This window comes from Pleurodeles waltl, chromosome 5, assembly GCF_031143425.1.
Source record: "Pleurodeles waltl isolate 20211129_DDA chromosome 5, aPleWal1.hap1.20221129, whole genome shotgun sequence".
NCBI lineage: Eukaryota > Metazoa > Chordata > Amphibia > Caudata > Salamandridae > Pleurodeles > Pleurodeles waltl.
The window spans coordinates 262,553,308-262,567,674 of NC_090444.1; the positions used below are offsets into that span (position 1 = coordinate 262,553,308).

At 47.6% G+C, this 14,367-nt stretch overlaps 1 protein-coding gene across 2 annotated transcripts in view; it reads left to right on the forward strand.

Annotated features, from left to right (window-relative positions):
• Positions 1–14,367, forward strand: part of PLEKHH2 (pleckstrin homology, MyTH4 and FERM domain containing H2) — an 812,518-nt gene that overhangs the window by 596,135 nt on the left and 202,016 nt on the right. For both annotated transcript variants that reach the window (XM_069233993.1, XM_069233994.1), the window contains one exon: positions 4,654–4,762. In XM_069233993.1, the coding sequence (XP_069090094.1) occupies positions 4,654–4,762 (109 nt within the window). The remainder of the gene's footprint in view (positions 1–4,653; positions 4,763–14,367) is intronic.

The following is a 14,367-nucleotide window of genomic DNA, read 5'->3' on the forward strand; positions in this document are numbered from 1 at the left end:
TTTCCATCCCAAAACCAATGGACAGACCGAGCATCTCAACCAAGGATCGGAGCAGTACCTTCGCTGCTTTTGTAATTCTACCCAGAGCAACTGGAACACTTACCTTCCTATCGCTGAATTCTCTTACAATAACACTGTCCATAGTGCCTCCAAGGTCACCCCCTTTTTCTGTTCTTATGGCTATCATCCTACCTCTTTTCCTACTACTCCTCAGTCTACCTCTTCTCTTCCTGCTGTCACTTCATTTTCCAGACGACTTTTACAGATCCATAGATTGATTCGATCTCACTTGCTGAACACTAAGAGATACATGAAGAGAATAGCAGATATGAAGTGTAGGGATGCTCCACTATATCACCTCCAGGATAAAGTCTGGCTTTCTTCAAAAATGTTGCCTTTGCGCCTTTCTCAGAATAAGTTCACACCTCGTTACTACGGTCCTTTCCGTATTCTTCAGCTGATTAATCCTGTCACTGTCTGTCTTCACTGGCCACGTACCTGGAGGATTCATCCGGTCTTTCATGTTTCCCAGCTCAAACCCTATGTACCTGATCCTTACTCTCGACGGTTTCCTTGTCCTCCTCCTTTGTTAGTGAATGATGTACCAGAATATGAGGTACAAGAAATTTCTTGGCGTTGTTCCCTGGCAAGGTAGGCCCCCCTATATATTATGATAATTCTTTCCGTACTTATTCATACACTGAGCATGAGTAGCAGGGATCCTTCGCCCTGATGAATGGCCCGAGACTTTCCAGTGCTCATTTCTGAGGGCAGAAACATGTTGGCTCCTTCCTCCTAGATAGGTGACCCTGTGAGTCCTTGCTCTCACAGAGGTGTCCCAATCTTCTCTTTTTAACCACATCAAACAGAACCTTTTATTAAATATTTATACAGGTATCTGTTTAGGTGTTTTTTTTCCCTAGTTTAGCTGGATCCCTCTATTTCCAGAACCTGAATTAATTTACGCACTCCCTCCTGTTCCTTTAACAGTGAGGTTGAGTCCACCCAGGTGGCACTGTCCTACCTGGGTGGGGCTAGGTCGTCATATGATGAAGCATGACACTATATAGTGTGTGAGACCACCTAGTCCGTAAAGGAAATTCCCCTCCCCTTTGTGTTCCCCACCGCGACCTCCAGACCCTCCTCAGCACCGTATTTAACTGATACCTCACCTCTAATTGAGGCTCACGAGGGATCTGGTGTTATAATTGATACACCATTGATCCATCCCTCGTTACATTAAAAAGAACCCCGTACTCCTTGTTGTGATTTTGCAATGGTCCGACCATCACTTTGAGGCTGGTGGTCCATGGACCACCAGCCGTATTAATGCGGCTCTAAATATAGTTTCAAAAGAGGAAATTAACTGTGTAAAATCTCAGTATAGGCATCTCTTTGAGAGAAAAAATGCCTTTTTCCATACGCATTGGAGTAACATGTTAGAGGTAATACAATCAGGAGACCACAGAGCATTTTGGCAGAAAGTGTTTAAAACCTGTAATATCCATGATGGGTTGCCTCACCTGTATGATTCTGGAAGATACCTGGGTTACGACTCTGGAGGATTTATATTGCTCCCTTCAAATGTTGACCATTTCACAGGTGGGCTGTCAAAGAGATAAGGTCAGTAATTGACCGTATTAGGCTTAATAGGGCTGCAGGTCCAGATAATGTTCCCATAGTCTTATTCAAGACAAATAGTGATTGGTGATAGTGTACTAGGGTTTTGTTTGCAAGCTTTTGGTTGGATAATCACAACAGGGCTATATCCCCTTTGCGGAAAGGCTTTGCTGGGAAACCCATACTAAAAAGGGGCATGGCACACAGCTGTCACATTATAGGTTGGTTATCCTTCGGGATAGTTCTAAAAAAGTGTTTTCAAAATTCTTATTGACACATTTGAATGAATGGGAATGGGAAAATAAGCTCATTCCTATTGGGTGGGGTGGGTTTTGTGAAAGATACTCTACTGTAGATGCTTGTTTTGCCCTTTGGACCATCATTAGGAAATCACTGGCAAACAATCAGAGGCTGTGCTGTTGCTTCATTTATTTTTGTAAGTTTTTTGACTAAGGCTCCCAGTTTTTCATTTTACTGATTTTTACAGATAAATACAGACAGAAAACAATGAGGTTCCTTTCTGTATTTATTTCTAAAAGTGGAAAAATAATAAAAATTGGGCTTTGTGTGATTGACTTGGCATGCTGTCTTTTGTGAATTCCAGGCAAATAACTGCACAGATAGACAGCATGGGGAAATACAAGCAGGATGAGAATACCTTAAATATAAGCAAATGTTACAGTAGACATGAACTATAATGATAATCGTTACCCGTGGGTATAATGTTTTCTTATATTTGGTTGCTTAATCTGCTAAAACACAACAGGAATCAAAGTATGGGTGTATGTCATCAGTTAAATAAATGTGGAAATGTACCATTATACGACTCAATTTATTCTCAAAATACAAAATAAATATGGATACATGCCAGTAAGAAGGCCAAAAAATAAAAATGGCTAAATACAGACGGAAATGTTAAAAAATGTTAAAAAATAAATACCATAAAACCTGGAGCCCTACTTTTGACACAGAAGATAGGGGTCTGCTATGGGAAGAACTTCGCTCCTGGAAGATATCCTCCGACCTACTTAGGCCCGTATTTATACTTTTTGACGCTAAACTGCGCTAACGCAGTTTAGCGTCAAAACATTTTGCGCCGGCTAACGCCATTCTGAAGCACCATGCGGGCGCCGTATTTATTGAATGGCGTTAGCCGGCGCAAGCAGACCGGCGCTGCCTGGTGTGCGTGGAAAAAAACCACGTACACCAGGCAGCGCCGGCGTAGGGAAAAATGGCGTTAGGGCGTCTTAAAAATGGCGCAAGTCAGGTTGACGCTAAAAAATCGTCTTAACCCGATTTGCGCCATTTTAAACGACGCCCAGACGCCATTTACATGACTCCTGTCTTAGTAAAGACAGGAGTCATGCCCCCTTGCCCAATGGCCATGCCCAGGGGACTTATGTCCCCTGGGCATGGTCATTGGGCATTGTGGCATGTAGGGGGGCACAAATCAGGCCCCCCTATGCCAAAAAAATATATATTTTTTTTTTATACTTACCTGAATGTCCCTGGGGTGGGTCCCTCCATCCTTGGGTGTCCTCCTGGGGTGGGCAAGGGTGGCAGGGGGGGTCCCTGGGGGCAGGGGAGGGCACCTGTGGGCTCATTTTGAGCACACAGGCCCCTTAACGCCTACCCTGACCCAGGCGTTAAAAAGTGGCGCAAATGCGGGGTTTTTTGACCCGACCACTCCCGGGCGTGATTTTTGCCCGGGAGTATAAATACGACGCATTTGCGTCGCCGTCATTTTTTTAGATGGGAACGCCTTCCTTGCATCTCATTAACGCAAGGAAGGCGTTCACGCAAAAAAATGACGCTATTTGCCCATACTTTGGCGCTAGACGCGTTTAACGCCAAAGTATAAATATGGCGTTAGTTTTGCGCCGAATTTGCGTTGAAAAAAACGACGCTAATTCGGCGCAAACGGAGTATAAATATGCCCCTTAGTATGGTCCAGGCATTACATACTGATAATTGGGTGTCGATTGCATATCAATTCAGAATGGTCTTTTCTAGGGGTGTGTCATGGCCCCCAACTCTCTTTAGTTTATTTTTGGCAGATTTACCAGCAGTTTTAAAAGTAAAACATTCCTTTTCCCAAAAATGTGGTGCATTGCATATCGCATGTCTACTGTATGCAGGCAATCTAATAATGCTAGATTACAGTCACCTTGGTCTGCAAAGGAAATTGGAGTCTCTTGACACCTATAGTAAAAAGAACAGTTTGAAAATGAATTTAGAGAAAACAAAGAAAATGGTTTTGGGGAAAAGAGTAACTTAGGGGCTGGTTTAGAGTTTGGTGAACAGGTTACTCGTCACAAACGTGATATATATATTGTCAAGTTGTGTAGATATGGAGTTATTATTAGTAAATCTATACTTACTTATATGCATTTAACTTCTCAATAGTTTGGTCCTCGATAGTGTTGCCACAAGATTTTGGCCCAAATATATATTTGTCCCTGATATTCTGTCATACAACCATTTTATTTAAGTGCTATAGTAAGTAGAGCATAACAGCAGAGTGACATGGTATTGACCCACGCTGATGATACAGCTTCCCCCACTGGGTGGGATTCCTTGCCATTACCCCATAAAACATTTAGAGCAGTTCCTGAGTGGTGGCTGTTTGGAGGTTCCCAAATAATCGTACACTAATTTATTTAATTTTTGTATTTCTACCAATTTGATTATGCTAGATCATGAACCATTTGCAGAACAATATGTTTTCTGAGGTAGGAAAACAGCCAAGATGTTACCAAACACCCATTCCACCTGCAGACAGAGGATTTTACTGATGAAAGGGAATAGATTTTGAAAATATGCTCTGCAAGCACCACATGCCATCTGACAATTAAATGTTGTTAATATCATAATGCATTTCTACTTGGTTTTTACTGAAATTGTTATTTATCAATGAAAAAAGTGTGACTTCTGCACTGTTCTGCAACAGCATATGTTCTATAGTTGCAGAATTAGGACAGGAAAGTTTCAGATTTTAGGTTTCTGTTGAAAGTGTATTTTTTATTTTCTTAGGACACCTGGCTGTATCACCTGACCGTTGCTGCTGGAAGCCCTAATGTTACAGTTGGATCTGAATTTGAACAACTTGTTTGCAAACTTATGAGTTTAGAAGAGGAGCCATGTAAGTTATTATTTGCTTTCAACCCAGATTTTCTGAGCGACAATGTTAGAAATGGGGTCTTTGGTTGGCAGTCAGGTTGCCCACTGTCCAAGCAAGGACCCTCACTCTACTCAGGGTAAGTCACACACAATCCAAATTATCCTGTGCCCACCCTCTTGTAGCTTGGCACTGAGCAGTCAGGCTTAACTTAGAAGGCAATGTGTAAAGTATTTGTGCAATAAATTGTGCAATAACACAATATAGCACCACAAAAATACACCACACAGTGTTTAGAAAAATATATAATATTTATCTGAATAAATGCAGGTCAAAACGATTAAAATGCAATAAGTATAGCTTGAGATATCACTTTAAAAGTGATATAAATTGTCTTAAGTCTCTTATTTTCCACGCACGGGAAGGCTTTGCATCGATTTCTGGAGTGCAGACTTGGATCCTCTTCGGGTTGCGGGGTTTTCGGATGCCCCGGGGTCGATGCGTGGAATTCTGGGCTTGCCGAGCGAAGTCACAGGTGCTGCGTCGATTCGGTGGGCGTTGCATGGAAATTTCTCCTACATGGCAGGCGCTTCATCAATTTCTCTCTGGAAGTTGGGCTGCGTCATCCGAGGTTGGCTGTGCATTGATCCAGTGGGCCATGCGTCGAAGTTCTGGTCGCTACGCAGGTGCTGCGTCGATCTTCTCCTTACGAAGTCGGGCTGCGTTGTTCCGGTTCGTTGTGTGGTGAATTTTTCACCGCAGGGCAGGCTGTGCGTCATTTTTAGCAGGCTGTGCATCGAATGTTCACCGCACAAGGAGTCCAGTTGCAGGAGTGAAGTCTTTTTGGTCCTGAGACTTCAGGGAACAGGAGGCAAGCTCTCTCCAAGCCCTTGGAGAGCACTTCTCAGCACAGCCAGGGAGCAGCAAGGCAGCAGGGCAACTGCAAGGCAGCAGGCCTTCACAGAAAGCAGTCCCGGATAGTCCTTTGGGCAGCCAGGCAGTGCCTCATGGCTGGTATGGTCAGGGAGTCTTCACCAGCAGGTTTCTTGACCAGGTGTGTCTGTGAGGTAGAGTGTCTACCTCTAAAGTCTGTGGTTTTGGGTGCTCTTCTTATACCCATTTTGGCCTCTGAAGTATGCTTACTTCAGAGGAAAGTCTCACTTGTTTGTGAAATCCTGCCTTGCCCAGGCAAGGCCTCAGACACACACCAGGGGGTAGGAGACTGCATTGTGTGAGGGCAGGCACAGCCCTTTCAGGTGTGAGCGACCACTCCTCCCCTCCCTCCTAGCACAGATGGCTCATCAGGAGATGTAGGCTGCACCCCAGCTCCCTTTGTGTCACTGTCTACAGAGAGGTGCAAACAGCCCAACTGTCAAACTGACCCAGACAGGGAATCCACAAACTGACAGAGTCACAGAAATGGTTTAAGCAAGAAAATGTTCACTTTCTAAAAGTGGCATTTTCAAACACACAGTCTTAAAATCAACTTTAATAAAAGATGTATTTTTAAATTGTGAGTTCAGAGAAGACATGTCAATCTGCTCCCAAAGGGAATCTACGCTTTAATCATGTTTAAAGGCAACCCCCACATTAACCTATGAGAGAGATAGGTTTTGCAACAGTGAAAAACAAATTTGGCAGTATTTCACTATCAGGACATATAAAACACCCTAGTATGTGTCCTACCTTAACCATACACTGCACCCTGCCCATGCGGCTACCTAGGGCCTACCTTAGGGGTGTCTTACATGTAGGAAAAGGGAAGGGTTAGGCCTGGCAAGTGGGTACACTTGCCAAGTCGAATTTACAGTTTAAAACTGTACACACAGACACTGCAGTGGCAGGTGTGAGACATGATTACAGGGCTACTTATATGGGTGGCACAACCAGTGCTGCAGGCCCACTGGTAGCATTTGATTTGCAGACCCTGGGCATCTCTAGTGCACTTTACCAGTAAACCAAATATGCTAATCATGGATAAACCAATCAACAGTACAATTTAGACAGAGAGCAAATGCACTTTAGCACTGGTTAACAGTGGTAAAGTGCACAGAGTCCTAAAGCCAACAAAAACAGGTCAGAAAAAAATAGGAGGAAGGAGGCAGAAAGAAGTTTGAGGATGACCCTGCAAAAAGGGCCAGGTCCAACAGACAATATACGTAATATTTTAATCTCACTACTTTAACTAATGTACAGTATTTGTTGATGGTGTATTGCAAACTCAACTATAATTTTCTGTGAGTAGCTGTGATTTACATTTGGACTTACCCATAAATGTGTGACATTATATTGATGGAATATTTTTTGGTGTATGTTTGTGGAATTTCTGACTGTATAATTCCATCAACAGGCGATCTTCTTATTAACAAATACACAAAGAATACAAGATTACAAATGCAGATTCAGATTCATGTGGATATGGTGCCTACCAATGTGCAAGTGCCAGCACACAGAAATGTATAAAAGGTTGACAGCTAATAAATATATATCAATAAGGGCAAAAGCTTTTTTATAAATTCCCTTGACCGGATTATTTACATACTGCAGACTCTAACATAACTTAAGTTTAAAGTATATTTAAATCCTGTATTTAAAAAGGAGTCTTAATTGTACCTTAATGATTTGTTATTCCCAGATATTAGCAGAAACCTTGGCCTAATAATGCACTATGTCAATTCATATCTGACCCATTATCTCTTCACATAAACCTCAACAACAGAAATCATTTCATTTGCAGATCTTCTCTTCAGGAGACATAGATGAGGCAGAACTAGCAAGGGGCCAAAAAAGATAATTTCTGTAAGAAAGATATTGATTCATGTAAGGAGAGGATGTGCAGAGTTCATATGAGGATTTGCCAAATTTCGTTTTACTTTATTGCACACAACTAAAAGGTAGACCTGTAAAAATCTTGATTGTGAAGCCAGTGGGAATTCCTCAAGTCAGTCTATCTGGAATTTGGAAAGGAAGAGGTGTGCAGCTCTAAAAGTATCTATAAACAGTATAAGCTTGAGTGTCTAGTCTATCAGACAGGAGCGTATTAGTAGACATAGCACAACCACTGTTCTACAGGAGATCTTTCCAATGTTAATGTGTTAACGTGTCTTAGAATAGTGGGAGAATTAGCCTCACATACATCTCGTATATCACGAGGGTCACTGAAATAATGTGATTCATTGAGTGTAGCAAGCACCACATCATTAGCACATTGACACATAATCCATCATTTGCCATATAATGGCCCTCATTACAACCCTGGCGGTCGGTGATAAAGTGGAGGTAATACCGCCAACAGGCTGACGGTAACTACTGCCAAATTATGACCATGGCGGTGTGACCTCAGATAGACAGCCACTTTACCACACCAACCACCAGGGCGGAAACAACAGCCACCACAGCAGTAGCCACCTACAGCCAGGCGGAAGTCAATGTACCGCCCACCATATTAAGAGACACGAATCCGCCACCTTTTCCAGGGTGGTACCAATGACATCAAAAGCCTGGCGGAAACAGAACACAGAAGGGAAAGGACTCACCTTTGGAGACACAGGGAACAACCACACTGCCATGGAGCCTGAACTTCAGATCTTCCGAATGATTTTCTACGTCCTGCTCCACCACGAATACCAACGACGGTCAAAACAACCACAGTGAGTACAACCGCCTAGCACACAGGGGAGGAGAGGAGGAAAAAGAGAGTGACACACACACACCCCAACACCATACACAAAATCAGATGCAGTAATAAAACATATTTACCCTGTAACCCTCAGGAATAATGCAAGGACAACAGGAATTGATGAAAGTGAGTGTAATAATATAAATACAGTAGAAATACAAACATTCAGTCTAATGGTATATACATATGTACAGTTCAAGGGACACTGCCTAGTCCTCAATGTGCGAGGGCCACAGGCCAAAGTCCAAGGCCCCACTTGTCACCTGCAGCAACATGGAGCGAACACTGCAGGGGCATCAGTTGGAAAATAGTCAGGCACCTCAGGGGGACGGGAAACTGGGGGGGCACCTCAGCCGTCAGATGGAACAACACCACTGGTCCTGGCGGGGGCAACATGCCCTGTGCTTGGTCCTGGGGAGTGCAAGGCCACAGTCTCTCAAGTGGGTGACTTGCCTACTGGATCTGCAGAGGGCAACATGCCCTGTGCTTGGTCCTGGGGAGTGCAAGGCCACAGTCTCTCAAGTGGGTGAGTTGCCAACTGGCTCTGGAGGGGGCAACATGCCAGGTGCTTGGTCCTGGCAAGTGCAAGGCCAGTCTCTCAAGTTGGTGACTTCCTACTGGTTCTGGAGGGGTCAACATGCCCTGTGCTTGGTCCTGGGGAGTGCAAGGCCACAATTTCTGGAGTGGGTGACTTGCCCACTGGTTCTGGAGGGGGCATCGTGCCCTGTGCTTCTGATCCTCGGGAGGATGGGGTGAGTGGGTGACTTGTCCACTGGTTCTGGAGGGGACATTGTGCCCTGTGCTCTTGATCCTGGGGAGGGTGGGGTGAGTAGGTGTCATACCCACTGGTTCTGGAGGGGGCATCGTTCCCTGTGCTTCTGATCCTGGGGAGGATGGGGTGAGTGGGTGTCATACCCACTGGTTCTGGAGGGGGCATCGTGCCCTGTGCTTCTGATCCTGGGGTTGACCGGTGAGTGGGTAACTTGCCCTTGCCCACTGGTTCTGGAGAGGGCATCGTGCCATGTGCTCTTGATCTTGGGGAGGATGGGGTGAGTGGGTGTCATACCCACTGGTTCTGGAGGGGGCATCGTGCCCTGTGCTTCTGATCCTGGGGAGGATCGGTGAGTGGGTGACTTGCCCACTGGTTCTGGAGGGGGCATCGTGCCCTGTGCTTCTGATCCTGGGGAGGATGGGGTGAGTGGGTGTCATACCCACTGGTTCTGGAGGCTGCAACATGCCCTGTGCTTGGTCCTGGGGAGTGCAATGTCACAGTCTCTCAGCTGGGTGTCATTCCCACAGGATTTGCAGGGGCAGGCCGCACAGCAGCCCATGGAGGCAGGACTACAGACCGTCCGCCGGCAGTGATGGCTGCTCAGTGGTGGTGCTACTGATGCTGCTGGTGGTTGTGGGGGGGAGGCTCCAGCCCATCCCCTGCAGCCTCAGATGACTGCCCACTGCTGGTGGTGGTGGTGGTGCTGCTGCTGGCGGGGGGAGGCTCCAGCCCATCCCCTGCAGCCTCGGATGGCTGCACAACAATGGTTGGTGGTGGGGGCTTCCTGCCAGCAGCTGGGGATGGCTCTTGGCCTTTCCGGGCAGTAGCTGGGGATGGATCCTTGCCCTTCTGGGCTGCACTTGAGTCAGGCTCCTTGCCCTTCCTGGCAGCAGCTGGGGATTGCTCCTTGCCCTTCTGGGCAGCACTTGGGGCAGGCACCCTTTCCTTGACTCTGCCTGGTGCCCTGGATCCTTTCCCACCACGAGTGGGTGTGGAGACTACTGGGCCCGTGGACTGGGTGGCTGAGGTGCTTGCTTGGGTTTTTGCCACCCTGGCCAGATGTGAAGGACGGGGGGTAGGGAAGAGGTCAATGGTGGAGAGGAAAAGCTTCTTAGGGATATTGGGGTGGGAAGAGGGAGAAGGTTTGGGAGTGGAGGAAAAGGGAGGGGTTGTGGGAGGTGTCTGCTGTGTTTGGGTGCAGGTACATGGGCTGGTGGATGGCTGTTGGGTGCTTGGGCAGACACAGTGGGAGAGGACACAGAAGACGTGTGCATGGCTGTTGTGATGGTGTCTGCCAGTGAGGTGTGTGTTCTGCTAGGTGTGGTGGTGATGGCGGTAGTGGATGAGGAAGTAGTGCATGCAGGTGTGAGTGTAGACGAGGGAGGTGGAGGAGGAGGAGGAGGGGGACACAGTGGAGGCAGTGGATGTTGGTATGTCTGCATCTGGATGGTGTTTGTGTGAGTGCCTGTGGGATGATGTGTGGTGCTTGTGTTTGCCTGTGCCCCTCTTGTGTGTTGTCCTGTGTTCATGCTCGTCTGCCTGTGTGCTTGGGATAGGTTGGGGTTGAGGAGAATGGGATTGGCAAGAGGAAGTTGGAGGGTGGAGGGTGGAAACAGGGACAATGGCTGCCATCAGAGAGGAGGGCAAAGCCTGGATGAATCTCTGTTGGGCCAAAAAGCCAGTGTGACTGCCCTCCAGGAATGCATTAGTCTGTTGCATCTGGGCTGCCAGCCCCTGAATGGCATTCACAATGGATGACTGCCCTACAGAGATGGTTCGCAGGAGGTCAATAGCCTTCTCACTCAGGGCAGCAGGGCTCACTGGGGAAGAGCCTGAGGTGCCTGGGGCGAAGGAGATGCCCACCCTCCTGGGTGAGCGAGCACGGGCAACTTGCTGAGGGGCTGCTGGGAGGGCGGTGCTGGTACGGGGGAGAGCGATGCTGGTACAGGGGTGGCGGCTGTACCTGTAGCTGGGGTGGTCACTGAAGTGTCTGTAACCCCCAGGGAGCTTCCATCAGAGGAGGTATCTGTGTCCGAACTGTCCCCTCCTGTCTCCGCCTCGGTGCTCCCCTTGCCCTCCGTCCCACTGGTGCTCTCACCGTCGGTGAACTCTGCCTCCTGGGTCCTGTGGGATGCAGCTCCCTCTGTCGCGGGTGCCTCTGCTCCTCCACCAGATTATGCTAATGCACATAAGGACAGGATGACAAAACAAAAAGGGGGGAGAAGAGACAAAGGATACACTGGGTCAGTGGCTGCACCAACACCATCGTTGGTGTACACACCACCGTCACACACAGGGAACAGCCCTACGCACTATGCAATGCACTACTGGTAATAATGCAAGCCACCAGGGCATGGAGAGGGGCACATACTGCCAACTGTAGCACACCTGGGATCCACACAGCCCTGACCAGTAGTGGATACTTACAAGCTGGGTAGAAGGATTATCACTTCAGAACCCTGCCCAACATGGGACCTACTCTGCAATGTCAGGCCTGGCCTAGGGGCACCCACTGACTTACATCCTCCACCTGGGTACTCCTCTACCATGCGTAAGTTGTAATGATGGGCACTGTATTCACCCCCTTGTGGCTGCTGTGATGCCCTCAAGCGCCAATCCAGCTCTGGATAGGCCACCTCCAGTATGCGGCCATCAGGGGGGTCAAGGTTCGAAGGGCACCCCTTCCTCGTTGGGAGGCCATCCCCAGCTGGGCCTCCACCATCTTCCGTGCCCAGAGTCTCAGGTCCTCCCACCGTTTCTGACAGTGGGTGCTTCACCTGCCGTAGACCCCCAAGGTCCGCACGTCCTTGGCGATGGCACTCCATATACCCTTCTTTTGATGGGTGCTGACCTGCAGAGAAATACAGACAGGAAAAGGTATCAGTCAGACCATCCTGCCTATTACACTTATGGCCCACCATACCCCTTCACATCGCCATTTGCACACACAGGGCCCAGCACACAAGCTGCACGCTGCCCAGGGGACATCCACCAACCCCCCTTACATGAGGCCTACACACATACCTCTCCATGCATTTATGCTTCATGCATCGTGCCCACGGTGTACTCACCTGTTGGTCTGGAGGCCCATACAGCAGTCTGTACTGGGGTAGGACCCCATCCACCAGTCGCTCCAACTCCGCTGAGGTGAAGGCAGGGGCCCTTTCCCCAGTCACACAAGCCATTGTAGGTTCCAGACACAGGTCACAGCAGCACATGCAGTGTAGGTCCTCTCCTGTTGAAGGTCAGGTAGCAAGTGAGTGATCAGATAGGAAGTGGCGGTTACGTTGCGGAGGTTTATACCGTCACTGCCGGCGTACATCACCATTGGCGACTGTACCCCATGGGGCCCAATAATAACCAATGAGTAGTAGCATAGCAGATCCCAACCGCCTACTGCAACGGCGTACAACGTCAGTGGAATTACCTCACTTCCACCTGTCCCTCCACACAGGACAGACGGATGCCATTTCGGGGTGGGGCAGGCCCTGGATAATATCTACGTCACAGTTTATAATTGGACATACAGGACAAATGCCACTTATACATAAAAAATAACATAATGCATTGTACTGTTGTGGCTACGATGTACAGTTTGTGACCGGCTCCTCATTCTTTTGCCCATTAGATTGCTACGACTACAGATGAATAGGAGGTGGAGACATTCCCCCGTGTACAGACCCCTGGTGGACTTGGCAACAATGGAAGACAGGCACATTATCCTCACCTATAGACTTGAGAGGGCAACAATCACGGAGCTGTGTGTCCAATTGGAGCCTGACCTAATATCTGCAATCCGTCACCCCACTGGGAACCCTCTCTTGTGCAAGTCCTATCTGTGTTCCATTTCTTGGCAACTGGTTCCTTCCAAGTGGCAGTGGCGCTTGGCAGCAGGAATGTCACAGCCAATGTTCTCAATAGTGCTGAGAAGATTGTTGGCTGCCCTGATTAAACACATGTGCAGCTACATTGTTTTCCCTCAGTTGGAGGATTTGGCCACAGTGAAATCTGACTTCTATGCAATGGGACATATCCCCAACATCATTGGGGCAATTGATGGTACACATATTGCATTTGTGTCCCACTGGCAAAATGAACAGGTGTTTAGAAATCGAAAGAATTTTCAACCAGTGAATGTCCAGATGGTGTGTTTAGCGGACCAGTACATCTCCCATGTCAATGCTAAGTATCCTGGGTCGGTGCATGATGCCTTTATCCTGAGTAATAGCAGCATCCCAAATGTGATGGGCCAACTACAGAGGCATATGGTGTGGCTAATTGGTGAGCCCTGGTTCCCACCCAGTAGATGTTGGTGTATGGGTATGGTGTGGGCAATATGGGATAGTGTGTGGCTAAATGTTGTCCCTCGATATTTGCAGGTGACTCTGGTTACCCTAACCTATCATGGCTACTGACGCCTGTGAGGAATGCCAGGACAAGGGCAGAAGAACGTTACGATGAGGCACATGGGCGAACAAGAAGGATTATCGAACGTATATTTGGCCTCCTGAAGACCAGAATTTGGTGCCTCCATCTAACAGGTGGATCCCTGTGCTACTCACCCTGGAAGATCTGCCAGATAATCATGGCATGCTGCATGTTGCACAACCTTGCCTTGAGACACCATGTGCCATTTCTGCAGGAGGAGGAGGCTGGAGATGGCCGTGTGGCAGCAGTGGACCCTGTGGACAGTGAGGATGAGGAGGCAGAGGCAGAGGATGAGAACAACAGAACTGCAGTGTTTCGACAATACTTCCAATGACACACAGGCAAGACACTGTTACTTCACATTTCATGGTCAATTATTTGTATATCTTTGGCACTGGCATGCTGTTATTTCCAACTTCTATGCCCACTTACTGTACCCTTTGGCAACTCATTTTGCAGATGTTGGTGCCCCACTATCACTCCTAGTGTGATCACTGCAGCTAACTACAGGTCTTTCCTATTTTAGCATTACTGTACATTTGAAGTGCAATGTTTGAACCTGGTTAAAAAAATACATACTTAAATAAGTTTGACATACTCCATACTTGTATTTTTTCAAAGGGTGTTTATTTAAGTGCTAAGAAGTAGATGGGCAAGTGCATTGGGATGGGGTGATGATCAAGGAAAGTCCAGGGTGTTGTTCCAGTCTATTTGGTGCACAGGTGCATTGTCCAAGTGGCCATAGGAAGG